Source organism: Canis lupus, chromosome 27 (assembly GCF_048164855.1).
Source record: "Canis lupus baileyi chromosome 27, mCanLup2.hap1, whole genome shotgun sequence".
NCBI lineage: Eukaryota > Metazoa > Chordata > Mammalia > Carnivora > Canidae > Canis > Canis lupus.
The window spans coordinates 39,630,928-39,646,137 of record NC_132864.1 but is presented as its reverse complement, the minus strand read 5'-3'; the positions used below and the strand labels follow the sequence as shown (position 1 = coordinate 39,646,137).

The 15,210-nt window shown below is 52.1% G+C and overlaps 1 protein-coding gene across 9 annotated transcripts in view; it reads right to left on the bottom strand.

The window, feature by feature from the left end:
* The window catches only part of RNLS (renalase, FAD dependent amine oxidase), a 277,111-nt gene that overhangs the window by 75,840 nt on the left and 186,061 nt on the right, over positions 1–15,210 (bottom strand). For all 9 annotated transcript variants that reach the window (XR_012019565.1, XR_012019566.1, XM_072803694.1 and 6 more), the window contains exon 5: positions 10,794–10,967. Coding sequence is in view for 7 of the 9 variants with exons in the window: in XM_072803694.1 (XP_072659795.1) it covers positions 10,794–10,967 (174 nt within the window). In the remaining 2 variants the exon portion in view is untranslated. The remainder of the gene's footprint in view (positions 1–10,793; positions 10,968–15,210) is intronic.

The window sequence follows — 15,210 nt, the reverse complement described above, 5'->3', positions numbered from 1 at the left end:
TCTGGACGGTGTGGAGTGTTGGGTTTGGGGGTACCTGACGCTGATGACGGCGTCAACGTATTTCTGGCCCTTCTCGGGGAGGAAATGTACTGGTTTACCGTGGACACTCTTATCTCCTTTACCAATAAGACCAGTGGAATCGTTCTTCTTGCATGTTTGACAGAAACAAGGAAAAAAAAGGGGAGAGAGAGATTGAATCTGGGTTTTGGCAACAGCTCTTAAATCCAAGGGATTATAATCCTTATGACATCATTGGCCACTCTTGAGAAACCATGATCATGAATGTAGACAGTGGAAAAGGAGCCAACAACAATAATAATAATAATAATAATAATAATAATAATAATTAATAATAATAATAAAAGAGTGAATTAGGCTTGGTGGAGCTCAAGGTTCTAAACGCCCTTCCCGTCTCTATTAAATAATGGAAGGCGATGCAGCCCCGCCAACCTGGATTTCAGCGGGCGTAGCGGGAATCTGTTTCGGCGAGGAAAACTATATTTTAAATTCAAAGATGCTTCGTTCTTACAAACACGGATTCGGAATATTTTATACCGAAGAATTCCCTTAGTCCCACAGACCGGTTATAAATATTAATGGGGTTTCCACGCAGTCTTCTCAGATCCCGGTGTTTAATATTCATTCACAGGAGGCCGGGGACCCAGCGGCCCGCACTGTTCACACAGACGCCCCTCGTCTTCCAAGCGAGCACGTCCGTGAGCCTGTAGGGCAGCAGTCGCTGAAACGGCGGGGCTCGCGTGCCAACAGGCAAGTCCCCGGGGACCCGCCAACGGGCCCCGTGGGCCAAGGTGACTCAGTGGCATCTGGCGTCACCTCTGGGCGCAGCGACCGCTGGCGCTTCCAGACACGTGGAAACACGAAGGATGAAACAGATGATGAAACAGCACAGCGACGTCCCGGGCGGCGACCCGCAGGGTGACCGGGGAGCCCGCTCCTGGGCCTGTGTCCGCCCTCTCCTCCGCCACCCACTTGTCTCGCTCCTCTCAGAGGTGCTGCGGTGCATTTTTTTTTTTTTTCGTGGAATATTCTTTTGCAGAAAGTCACCTGAGATTCCCCAGAGAGACAGAAGAAGTGCATCGGACAAGTCCAGGTCAACGCCCTGCCCGGGACGGAGCTCCCGCGGACCCACCGAGGCGTGGCCCGTTGCGCTTTTCGATAAAGATGATTTAATCTAATTAGACGTGGACGCCTGGCGGCTTCCTCTTCTCCTTCTCAGCATCGAGGACGGTTCTGTAACTGGGGGCTGAGACCGTGAAATCATTCTCTGCGTGGGGCAGCGGCTCTGCGGACAGCGTCGACCGGCCTGCCACGAGCCGCGCGTGCCACTAGGGCTGTCAGATCCGCCTTTGCACTCGGGCCCCGGAACGTTCCCGGGGGACGTCACTGACCTCGCACTCGCGGCGCAGGTGAGCGAGGCTCGGCGGGGTCACGGAGCCGCTCCCGGCCAGCGCTGCGAGGCAGGACCGCGCCGGGAGGGCCGGCGTGCCACCAGTTGTTAACCCACAGAGATTGAGCCTGAAGCCATATAAACGGCTCAAACCACATTCGAAGAGTTGAGTTTCGTGATTCGAAGCCGGGTCTCTGTGACGGCGAAGCTGGACGCTGCCAACCGTTTCTGAGCATCCTTGAGGATGGAAACCAAGTCGTGGAGTGTACAGTAAAGGGCGCGTCACTCCCCGAGCTGGGGTCAGGGTGCACCCGCCGCGCCTGGCACGGTTCCTGCGCAAGACCTCTTAGTGCCGTCGGGATAGAAAACAGACATAATTGCTAGACTGTGGCAGGGAAATGACACGTTTGCAGAGCTTATCACGTATCTTCTGATGCGGTATTTCAGCCGGAGCGCGGCGGTTCTGTATCCGGGGATTAGGAGAAGCTCCTTTCACCAGGGAGCACTGGGAGCCTTCGGAGCGAAACCCTGGAGATCGGGGTCTGTGGCAGGGCGTCGTCCAGACGTGCACGCCCTAGAGGCCAGGGTGACACCGCCGCCGAGGACCCCTGCACCCCTTCGGGGACAGGGCCCTGGAGAACTTCCGGGTCTTTCCGGGACCCCCGCGCTGCAGTGTCGCCAACGGCACGGAGGGCCTCCCCGAGACGCTTCTGGTGGTTCGCGTTGCCAAGAACCCGCACGTGCTCTGCAAAGGCTTCCCGATTCTGGAATTACGGAGACAGCTCAGTGGCCTTCCGTGATCCAACGGAGCCCCGGACTGGGATGCACCACCGGCCGGCGGGCCTGCTCCGTGCATGCCCGGGGCCGCGGCGCTGATTCTCAGTGTCACTGACGTCTTAGTGCCCGGGCCGGGGGAGGGCATCTGGGAGCTACGCGCAGGACGACGGGCTCGGCAAACCACTGAGCGCCCATGCCCTGGGCCCGGGGGGCCGCGATGTTGGCGTCTGTCTCGAAGATTTAGTGCGGTGCCACGTAAGAGCCAAGGGGGCGAACAGCAACCACCCCCCCCGCCCCGGCCCGAGGACCGTGGTGCGTCTCCCGCCTCGGGAGAGAACGTCTAGTTCTGGAGCAAGCAGCAGGCTCTGCAAACAGCATGTCGATTCTTCAGCCCCCGAGACACTTGGGTGGACCTCACGTGGGGTTCCCGACAGGGGCGAAGATGGGGAGGTCTCGTCTGAGGGAGCTCGGGGCAAAGGGGAGGTTGCGTCTCTTCGGGTCTGTGTCGTCAGAGCCCCAGACAAGGACGGGCCGCAGGTAAGACCTGCCAGGCTCTCTCCCGGCTCATCAGTCTACACTGTCTCCCGGGCCTGAGGCCCACAGGCTGCGTCTACGCAGCCTTACGAGACTGTTCTCAGCTCGCAGAGGCTTTGAGACGCCCCCAGAACGATGCAAACCGCGCACTTGTCTGGGAAGCAGAGCACAGCACGTCATCGTGAGCCTTGGCTCCCGACCCCGAGTGTCCACAGCTTCAGACCCTGGGCGACCCCGGGCTCGACTCAACTCCGAGGTCCTCCGGAAGCAGCTCAGTCCCACAGAGGGGGCCTTCGCCACGGCCCACCCCGCGTGCTCACCCCGTCGCAGGTCCGAGGGAGCCGGCAAGTTGGACTCGCTTTATTTGAGGCCGGGAGGATGACGAGTTCTGTCTCGATTCAAAATACGGTTTCTCGAAACAGACGTGGGCCCGCTGTGCTCCCGGGTCCCGCTCGGGGAGGGAATCTCGGGGTTCCCATCGGCTCCACCCCGGTACCCCAAACGGTGCGCGGGCTCTGTGGGGCTTCCTCAGCAAGTCCCCAGGAAGGAGCAAACGCGGACTTGGAGCCGCCGCTCGAGCCAGAGCTGGGCTGGCTGCAGGGAGCAATCTTCCGGCCAAGACGCCCACGTCACGCCGCCGTCCTGCGGGTCGGCTCAGCCTCGGCCCGGCTCTCCCCTCCCCGGCCTGCTCCCCGCCCTCCCCGCCGCCTCGGGACGGCTCCGATTTTCTCCTCAATCAGGCAAAGCAGCTTAGCTCTCCCCGTTTCCCCGGTGGCATCATCCCACCTCCTCCGGGGGCTCAGCAGACAAAGGAACCACCCTTTACGGGGACCGGAGCACAAGTCGCCAAAATTAGGTGTCATTACGTCTAAGGAAGCAGGTTTTTTTGCCAGACGAGAGCTCCCCACTTGGGCATGTGGCCCCGGGTGGCAGAGGGTCGCACAGCCCAGGCAGGCCCGGCCCGCGGAGTCCCCCCTGCGCTCCTCCCCGCGCCGGAGCCCGCGCACGCCGTCCTCCCGGCCTTTCCTCCCGCCGCGGGCAGCGGCCAGGGCAGCCTCTGTCTCCTCCACCCGCGGGCCCCGCCTGACGCTCGTCCCCACCTGTCCCCCCAGGAGCGTAGGAAACCACACTCAGGCCCCGCGCCCCGGGCCTGGCGTCGGGACCACATCCCGCCAGCCCAAGGGTCCCCGGCGGCCTCAGCCCTATCCCCGGCCCCGTCGCCGTGACTTCAGGCCAACGGCCCCATGGAAACTGGGCTCGCAGAGGGCAGGGCACGAAGGCGGAAGGTCGGCACCCAAAGCAACTGAAGGTTCTCGGGCTTTAGGACCCGCTTCCTCGCGTGGCCGCTGTGCGAACTGGTGATCCGCCGCCGTCCGCAGCACAGAAGGGCCGGGAGGCCGCGGGCCCCAGGCTTGCTTTCCCCGGGCGCCCGCCCTCGGACACGGCACGGCTTACTGCATCGAGCTCCTCGGCAGCCGCACGAGAAAGTGAAATAATAGGCTGGCCCGACGTTTCTTTTTTATTTTAAGTGTTTAATTTTTAAAAAAAGATTCCCATCTATTTAATCATAGAGACAGAGAGAGAGGCAGAGACCCAGGCAGGGGGAGAAGCAGGCTCCATGCAGGGAGCCCGACGCGGGACTCGGTCCCGGGACCCCGGGGTCATGCCCTGGGCCCCCCAGGCGTCCCTCCCCGGCTCTGGGGACAGGCGTGAGTTGATGGTCTCTACGTTGTCTGTGTCTGTGCATCCGTGTGCATTTAGGACGGCTGTTCCTTGACCCCAAGTCACTAGGCCAACAGAGCCTCTGTGTCTCTTCAGAATTCCTCCCCCGAGACAGCCACGACCTTCGATTCGGGAGACGGGCCACCGAGACCACTTAGCTCTTGGCCCCGAGCCTGGCACGCGGGGCAGGGAACGCGTATTCGTAACCACCTGCTCCGCAAACGTGGAAATCCAGGGTCGGGGAGCTCGGTTTCTCTGGAAGCAACGGCCGAATGGCATTTTTCCCGGTAGTAGACTCCACAGGGCATTTTTTAAAGTCGGTTTTTGATGCATATTTAGTTCCTTTTCCACTCTCCCTCCGCCCCTGGCATTGCTCTTCCCAGGAGTCGCCGTGCTGGGCGAGTGGCGGGGCAACGCGGTCTCGGGTGTAAACCCTTCCTTCCCACTGAGGCTCGCGCTCCGGGGAGGCCCGAGGCTGAAAGGGATCTGCTGCTTGCTGTCGCCTTGCGGGCACCTGTTCTCCTCACAGATGGGCTCCGCGGAACTTCCTTCTCGTTTTTGTCTCGAGAACTGGCAAATGTGGACGAGACGCGAGGTCAGTCTGTGCTGTGATCTGTGCCCGCTGACGTGTGCGACCACAGACAGACATTTGGCTCCACGCGCACGCGCACGCGCACACACGTGCATCTTTTCCCTCCTGGGGGTCAGCCGGGCGTCGGGCGTCGCAGGTTCCTCCGAGACGACGACGGCCGCCTTCCCTGCCAGCGCCGCTCCGGAGCCGGTATTGACAACAGAAGCCCCAATGGGAAACAGGACCATTTCCGTGATTACAGCCCTTTTCCCCTTTCCTTCCCCTCCTACCTAGACCTTTCCTTCTTCTCCCCTCTTCCTTTTTTGATCTCCTTATGAAGCGTTCCCTCCCTTAGGGCACCGGGGTGGCTCAGCTGGTTGAGCGACTGACTCTTGATTTTGGCTCAGGTCACGACCTCACGGGTCCCGGGATCAAGCCCCACGTTGGGTTCTGTGCTGAGCTGGGAGTCAGCCTGAGGACCCCCTCTCTCTCCCTCTGTCCCTCCCTCGCCCTCCCTGCTGGCACACGCACATGCTCTCTCGCTCTTTCTAAAATAAATAAATAAAATCCCAAACAGATTTTACTTATTTATTTGGCAGAGAGACAGAGAGAGAGAGAAGCACACAAGTAGGGGGAGGCGCATAGGGAGAGGGAGCCCGATGCAGGACTCGATCCCAGGACCCCGAGATCATGACCTGATCTGAAGGCAAACGCCTAACCGACTGAGCCACCCCGGCGCCCCTAAACAAATCTTTTTTTTTTCCCCTAAACAAATCTTAAAAAAATAAAAAAAAACAAACAATTGCTACCTCTCCTAAGTACATTTCTTACAAGTTTAAGGGCAAACGCTCCCTCACTTGTTCGCATCCTGAAGCAGACCACCTTGGGCTGTCGATTGCACGGCTCCCTGCTTAACTGGAACAGTCACAAACCCCCCTAAGTGAACCCAAGATGGATTTAAGGCCCCAGGCTCATCCCAATTATTTATAGGATTTCGTGTCATGCTCCCATTTTTTTCCTATAAGGAGCTGATGTAATAAACAGTTCTGTGAGGCACATTTGTGTGTCTTTTGTAAAACAGTTATTAGAGGCAGAATGCATTACACCGTGTTTGTTGCTCAGGGATCCCCAACAATAAGGTACCGGCAGGTGTAAATCCCGTATGATGAAAAGTTTATTCATTTGCTTGTTTTCGTCTTGGGATGAACTGAACGGATTCCTTGGATGAGTCACCGGAAGCCATGTTACTCCGGTCATTGGCCGCCGCATTTCTAGAATTGCAGATTACGTTAATCTCCCCGGGTTGCTGTCTATTGGCCACTTTACTATCATTAATACTCTTCCAGATGGCGAACAGGGAAGGATGCTAAAATTGTGACCAACCATTTTTAGGGTCACGTATATGTCTTACTCATTAGGGCCACCCTGCCTCCTCTCCGCAGTGATTTCAGCGGGTTGGAGTCACTAAAGTCAGGCTTTTTATATTTATGCCTTCAGCTTTGGAAAATAGGATATCCAAGTGCAAGAGTGGCATTGTTGGTCGTGATAACAGGGACCACAGATACTGGCCCGTCGCTTGCTAGGTGCTATACGAAGCTCCTCATACGTTCAAGCCATTTCATCCCCAAATCCTTGGGGTTGGTATTGTTTCCTCGTCATATTGATCGGTAAACAGATGGTTTACGTAATTCATCCAAGATCACACAGCTATAAAGAGGTAGAACCGAGCTGAATCTAAGACGTTACTCCTGGCCATTCTAATTCCAAATATAAGGTCTTGAGAGGGATCTCCGAGACCTTGGGAGGCGTGAAATAATAGAATATAGATGAACTAGTCTCTCCCCTTGGTTCCTGGCACAGCGCCCCTGAAACCTTTATAATTTCCCAAGTGGTAAGAGCACTGAAAACCTCTTTTGTTTTAACATTTGGTCTCTGATCCTGGTTCCCAACACAGAGTCCCTAAATCCCTTGGAATTCTTGAGTGATAGAAGGATCTTTTGTCCTAATGAGGCTCTTGGTGGGCTCCAGGTTGGCTCTAAGCTTCTTCCATCTCTTGAAAAAAAAAAAAATCCGTATTTTTTCTCCAGATGGCTTCCAGCTCAGCCTTGGCCACCCCACTCCTCACCCCACACCCCTTTATTGGCCTAGGATTCCTTTTCAGGGCTGAAGCACAAACGGTGATGTCAGGTCAGGGTTTCTCAAGGGTGTCCAGGGGAACCGTTTCCGTCAGATATTAGCAGGTATGGTGCTCAAATAAAATTGATCCCCTGGTCAAATACATTTGGGAAATTCTAGATTAAATGAAGAGGAAAGGTGGTGTTTATATATATATATATATAGGAATGTCTTCTAATAGGGCAATATGACCTGAAACTCTCTAAAGGAGACGTAAAGTCAGTAGCATTTTGCAAAAGTACATGATGACAGAGTCCTTCCCAAGGAGCATATCAAGGAATTGGTGTTCTCCCCCTCCCTCCAAAAAAAAAAAGGAATTGGTGTTCCTTGAATGCATTTTGGGGAACACAGACCTGGGTACAGTGGCTCTTACCTCTAACAAAGGTCCTGAAGCTGGTCTATCAGGCCTTAGAGTTTAGCCCCTCTGCCAAGGAGGTTCTGGTTCTCGGGGCGGCTCTCTGCAGGTACTAGGTTCCCCCGACACCTGACACATGATTACTCCTTGACCTTTGTCTGGTCTGGGCCACTAATCCTTCATCCTCTGGCTCTCTCCAAGACCTAACAACACAGCTGGGTCTTGTGGACTCAACCCGGCTACTTTTGATGTTGTTGTTGCTTTACCTCGACAGAGCAGAAACGCTCTCCCTCATTAGTTGAGTGTGTGTATTTACAGTATTAATTCTAGATTCAATCAAACACTCCAAGGACAGGGTGGGTGTGGGGTAGTGTTAGTAACATAAAGAGACACCTCTTACCGGTCTGCTTAAATATTAATGCCAATAAAATACAGTGGAGTCTTACTATTTGGACATTTATATTGTGTGAATTCAACTAGACACACTTAGCACCCTGGCCCCAGATAGTGAGGAGGAAAAAAAAAAAGTAGTTTAAATGCAAGGCAGTTAGATTTTATGTTAGGGGATGCCATTGCTGCAGGCCTCCCATAACTTAAAACTCACATAATCCAAGATTAATTTTCCATAAAACTGGCAAAGAAAGGCAGGCATTTCTTTGCTGTCTGAAGAGGCACTGCCATGAGCTGTAGCAAAAACATGGTTTCCAATCCACTCAGCCCTCCTGCTTTCAAACTGTGTGGTTGTTAATACCATAAAATAAAATGAAATAAAAACTAAATAAAAATTTAAAAAAAATTGTCTCTCTTATTTCAGAGGCTGCCAATCATGTGAGAAATTAAAATATGTTTGACTTTATGTTGTGCTCTTTTGCATTTGCACAACTGTGGGTGCTATCACCCACCACCCCACTCCATTTGTGCAGTGATTTCACCTGTTAGGAGAGAATGGCGACGGCTCTTTCTTTCTTTCTGTGCGTCTCTCACAGTAGGAAAGATCACTCCGTCCTATAAATGCGAGCCGACTATTTCATCCGGCCTCACCCAAAGAAACTGAAATCCACTGGATGTTGGAAAGACGGCTATCCTGAGCTTACTGAAAGGTAGCTCCGTCTCCAAAACGTCATGTAGTTTTAAGGGATCTTCAAAGATAATTTTGAATCTACACGATTCTTCTCCTTACGTGTCAACTTTAGAGCTTCACCTCCTACCTACGATGTGACTCTACTTGAAAATAATGGGTGTCTCGTATGGCCGACCTGGCGTCCGCTACTTACTCCCTTCTCTCCTCCAGACAAAACCCTCCTATTTCATTCAGGAGTCTACCCCTCATATGGGTAAAGGGAGATGATCCTAACGCCGATTCTAGGAGTAAACCTTGATCTGTCGAGTTCATCGTGGCAGTCCCATCACCCTTGCCAGCGAATGATGGATTTCAGACCGGTCGAGCAACCCAAATCTGACCGATGACATACAAGGTGAGGCCAACTGAGGGGGCTCTGGAGAGAATTCCCTGATTCCTAGAAACAGAAATGTAATGGTCCCTCTTCTTCCTGAGCACGTCGTTGGGTCTGCACGTAATTCTAACGGTTAGTGCCATCTTGCTCCCAATCCTCCTGGAAGAGAAGGTCCACCTCAAGAGTGGAAGAGAGCAGAAAAGGGCAATTCTAGGCCCTGGAAGGTACTGCTCAGGTCCTGAATCGGTCATTCCCGACATCTCCCCAACTTTCCTCCTCTTAGATAAGGTGTCGGTCGGCCTGGACTGGCATAACAAAATGCAGTCCAACAGGCGGCATGGCGTAAGCAACAGAAACCGATTTCTCGTAGCTCCAGAGGCTGGGGAGATCAAGACCAAGGTGTCCGGCGATTTGGTTTCTGGTAAAGCCTCCTGGCTTGCAGACCGCCTGCCTTCCCGCCTTCTCGCCACCCTCATGTGACCTCACATGATGTTCCTTTGGTAAACGCACAGGAGAGAACTCTCTCGCGCTCATTTGGTAAGGCCGCCAGTTATCCTGGAACAGGGCTTCGGCCCAGGAGTTTTGGAGGGATGCGCCGCAGTCCACAGTAGGTAATATAACAAATGACCTTATGTTGTTTAAACAAGTTTAAATTGGTTTTTGTGGTATACGCGACTGACTTCACCCTAACAGATATCACACCTATCAAGGACTGGCTATTCTTTTGTCAGAACCAAGCAGTTGTAGAGTTAAAAATGGTTAGTCCATTGCTGTTACAGGGCGTTTCACAAACTGCTGATTGTACATATATGCGGTATCATGTGAACATAAACAATCTAGCCCCGAGGGAGTTTTAAGTTATAAAAGAAACATTTTTCTAAGATCATGTGCTCTGATATAAAAACCATACTCCAGCCCAATTCTATCATTATAAAGCTCTGGCAGGCCAAAAGACGTTAGTTGGTGATTTTATCAAGAAAGACTTCTAACTAACGGCTTGGAGAAACCGTCACTGCGCCATAAAACGCCGTAACAAATTGAGATGACGACTCCCTTCAAGAATCTAGTCGTTTTCCATCATTACCATTTATTCTTCAAAAAGCAGTCATCTCAGGGATTGTTCTAATCCTGCGAAGAAGAATACACTTTCTCCTTTGCTCCAAAGACGAGCGCTATGTTTATTCTTGGGATTCAAATCTAATTTTAATGACTGCCTTCAACAAAAAAGGGTGGCGTGTAGGTTTTAGCCCATTCTAGTGAACCTCTTATGAAACATTTTACCTATCATTTCTGTTATATTGTACACGAAAGCGTTTTTATGTAGTCTTTGAGATGAAAATTAAATAAATAAGATTATATTGAAGTGGAGGATTCTCATAACATAGTACAATTCGCTTTTTATTTCCAGCCTGGGAAGTGGAAAGAGCAGCACTTAGCACATTTCAGAAACGAAGCCAAACAAACTCCACCAAGCCACAAAGGAGGAGAGATCCTTCTGCATATAGATGGGCCCAGATTAAAGCGATAGAACTGGGGCCATTTTGAAATCTTAAAACTTCTGACACTATATTCATGAACTCAGTAATACAAACCATGTGGGGAATGATTTTCCGAAAAACTTTGCTGGTTTCACTGTGTATTTTGTTATTGGCCAAATGTGACATTAAATTTTATCCCCTGTGGCTTGGAGTTAAATGCTTGCTCTGTTCAGAATGGCAACACTCAATTAAACAGCATTTTTCATGATCTACACCCACCATTGTTACTGTATTTAAGGGGAATAATGGGGGTACTGACCTATATTGCGTTTCTTATTATCAATGGAGATGAAGCGTATGCAGGGATTACTGGTGATGTACTGCCCAGCCCAAGGGACATCAATCTTCGTGCCAGCTTCATAAAAGAGGCCCAGAGCATAGCGGGAGGAGTAGCTCACAGACTCCAGTTGCCGTCTTTGGCATTCACTAATTACTGTGGGAGAAAAAGTACAGGGCATTAAAAACTTGAAAACATCATCTTTCCTTTTAGTGCATCAAATATAAAAAGTCCTCTAAACCAGTTCCAACTGTGCCCCTTAACTCTACCTCATTCACGATGAATTTTGAAAGGTGGTGCGAAAGAGCATCTGCTCTCATTCCTTTTCAGAACGATTACTGACCCTGGCACAACTGTTTTTATCAAGCTGAAGGTCCGAACTCTTTAGACTGGCATTTGAGGCTCTCGAGATCTGACACCAAGTTGCTTTGCCAGCCTGGGATCCCAGTTATTATCCTGGCAACATTATGGGTCCATGTACTGAGCGTTTCAACTAGGAGTCAGGGTCTTTGCCAGACCCTTGATAAAGGCGTGTCACTCTACCCTGACAACAGCTGAGTAAAGTAGACAGAGCGCTACTTGCACGTTCCAGGCAAGGAGGCTAACGCTCCATCCCCTACGGGCCTCTGCAATTCCTCCAAGTCGTATAGGGATTTGTCCGCCTGTCCCCTTTCCTGCAGGGGATCACAATTTCTTAAGCATGGCGGCCGCACCTTAGGCATCTCTGTCATAAGCCTCTGCCCTACTCATTACTGGCATCAAAAAAATGAAAGGATAAAGGGACAGAAGGGCAAACACAGGTACACAAAGTTGGTTCAAAGAGAGGAGGTAAATCATCAATCAGTTCACAAACAGAAAAAGACCAGGAAAGGAATTAGGCAGGTTTGGGTTCAAATCCTGACTCTGCCATGTGACCCAGGTTCAGCTACTTATTCTAATTATAGTCTTCGTGTCTGTAGGCGGCAATCACGGCACAGGATGCTGTGAGGGTCACGTCCAATAAAGCTTAGCGCAGTGCTTGGCGCAGGGTATGTGTTCACCAAGTAGCCACCTTTCCTATCCCGGAGAAGAAAACAGTTGTTCCCTCTGGGATGGGGAAGGAGGAGATTTTCCTCACTTTTCAATCTTCATCTGGCTTCCTACCCTCAGGGGCGCCAGGGCATCGCTTGTTTATATATGTGCAGCATTAATAATCTGGGTTTCAGAGAAGGCCATCGTTCTATTCTGAAGCCTTAGGCAGGATGGTTCAGATAGGAAACATAGACAACTTTTTCATTTAATTACTGAAATCCATCCTCATCTACAACAGTAGGGATACGCAGGCCGCAGGGATGGGAGTACTTCAGCTAAACCCTGCGGACGTGACTGTAGGAGGGAGGGAGGAAGTAAGAGGTATTTAAGGAATTATTCAAGCACACTAATAATCCTATACATTATCAAAGCGTATTCGTGGCTATAAAATATTTTTCGGGGGGCAGCCCAGATGGCTCAGAGGTTTAGCGCCTCCTTCAGCCCAGTGCGTGATCCTGGAGACCCGGGATCGAGTCCCACATCGGGCTCCTGCATGGAGCCTGCTTCTCCCTCTGCCTGTGTCTCTGCCTCTCTCTCTCTCTGTCATGAATAAATAAATAAAATCTTTAAAAATAAAATAAAATATTTTTGGAACCAAGACCTCACTGGATCGTCACAAAAGCCCCGCAGATTAGGTGTTTTTACCATCCTCATGTTACACCCCCGGGAAGCTGATATTCAGAGAGGTTAACGAACTCGCCCTGGGTTACACAGCTCTTCCAAGTCATGCAACCAGTGAAACCAGAATCCCCACACTGGAGCCACATGCGTATCCTCATTACTCCATGCTCTGCCCTCCTGAGCTGTAAGTCTGACTCCAACATGAACCTTGGCATTGCCTTCTCCTCTGACAGGAGCGGTTGTTTCGCACTCACTCCGACCTAAAAGCATCATTGTTCCCCTAGCCATCCCGGCCTGCCTTATTGAAAGATTGGACTACTTGATGAGCGAATGATCTGACACTGGCCTTGTTATACTCAGTGTCTCTTGGGATTCATTTTATTATTTGATCTGCAGTTACAGTTACGGCTCGATGTTATGCTTATTGCTTTCCCAGAGGGAGGAGGGGAAGGAGAGTCTCGCTAGCAGCTGAGTACATTTTGTGTACTCGCGGCCTTATCGCGGTTTCTCATTTTTCCAACTAAAAAACAAAGCAACAAAACTGTGTCGTCAGCTATGTGTAACCAAAACGGCCTGCTCTTTTTTTTTTAAAAAAAAAAAACTTGAATTGAAGGGCCAAGCAGGTTGACAACCAAACTGGACTTCTCCCTCCCTGTGCCAACATTTGCACATTTTGTCGGTTTTTAGACGCCTGCCAAGGGGCACACCCCACTGGGTGGCTCTGTGAAAAGGTAACTGGCCAGTCTATACAGACACAGAAATGAACTGTGAACACCCTTGCCTGCTCCCGGAGCCCCCCGGTTCATCCTGAGGACAGGGAGGTATGCGTTCTGATGGAGACAACCTCAATTTCTGGACACAGGCCCTTACGAACAATTCATCCTCAGGGTCTGAAAAGTTTTGAATTGTTGTAAAGCCTAACAAAATGGTGTTATTTTGTTTGAAAAAGAGTTTTTTAAAGATTTTATTTATTGATTCATGACAGACACAGAGGGAGAGAGGCAGAGACACAGGCAGAGGGAGAAGCAGGCTCCATGCAGGGAGCCCGATGCAGGACTCGATCCCAGGACCCTGAGGTCATGCCCTGGGCCGAAGGCAGATGCTCAACCGCTGAGCCACCCGAGTTCCCATGTTTGAAAATTTTTCTTAGCCAGAATGCTGAAGGGAGCATCCCTAGGTCCCAAACACAGATACTTTTAGCAAGAAAAATGATAGGGTTTTTAGTATTCAAAAGGGCCATGTATCCACAAAACAAGGCTCAGTTAAAAATCCTGAATTCCAGCATAATGGGTCTCTACCTGGATGTCACCCTCATTTAATTCTGAACCACTGGGATTATATAATGACATTGCATGGACGTGTCATGTGGGGTTATGGGGGAGAAAACAGGGAGAGAGGGAGAGAGAAACAGGCCTGAAGCACATCAAGTAAGTAATTTCTTTTTTTGTTTTTGTTTTTTTGTTTTTTGTGTTTTGTTTTAACCCATAAAAGAAAGTGGAACATATACGTTCTGCTGTTTCCTATATTCTTCGGTGCTGCTCTCCTTCCTTCCTTCACTCATTGCCTACGTCGTGCTGTGCCGGCAGAGACACGAAGCCGCAAGCCCGGGTCCCCGGTCCCACGCGGCCGACACACTAGCGACGGGGAGGCCGGCTGTGAGCCCACAACCGCGTCAAGGATATGTCAGCTGGTGAGGAGAACCACCAGGACACATGAAGCAGGATAAAGAGATAAAAGCGACAGGTCTGGGTGGTGAGACCGTTTGACATCAGCCATCAGGGATCTACGCCTCCTCCGAGGATTTTATTCTGATTGACGTGGGTAGTTGCGGCTGGTCACGAGCCACAGACAGACACGGCCCAGCCTGTGCTTCAAGACCATTATTCCAGCTACAGATAAAGGGTCCGGGGAGGAAGTGGGCCAACAGCTACCGGAGTCAGGTGAGAAGGGAGATAACACGGCAGCTGGGGGGTTACAGCTGGATGCATACACATGCGTGTGTGGGGGTGAAGGCACATGCATGCACACCGCTCTGGGATTGTATACACGCGTGTGCATGTATGTGTACGTGTCACGGCTACACACGCGGGGTCATGAACATGCGTCTCCCAGTTCTTGATTTTCATACCCGAAAGTATGCGCTGGTGAATCCGCGTGAACAGCACACCGGGGCAGCCACCGGTGGGGAGACCAGAACCCCGGAAGCCCCCCGGGCCCGCCGCCCTGCCCTCCCGCCCAGGGGGTCCCTGCCCTGGATTCCAGCCCACAGCTTAGCGCAGTCGTCCTCCAGCACCGCGGAGACCGAGCGACACGGTGCGGGCCTGCGTTGGCTCCTTTCGCTCGGTGGGGAGCCCGTCGCCCACGCCGCGTGGGACCGAGCCGCGGGCACGAACGTGCTGCCCGTTCCTGCTCCCTCCACTGGCGACGGACGGCTGGGCGGGCTGAGGTCTTGGCGGTGACGGATGTAAGGTAAGGGACATACCAGGTGTGGGTCGGGGGTGCCGATGCTGGAACGCCCCCGCCCGGCTCTCCCGGACCCCGCCAGGTGTCTTCTCCAGTGGGTGTGCCAATCTCACTCCCACCCACAGCACGGGGGGCCGCTTGCCCCACCCCTACGTCCGTGTTGGCCGCTACCTCTGTGCCTGACCCGGGGGTGCAGCGATGCCACTCGGGGCGTGGTCTGCGTTGCATGGGGACTACTGTCGGG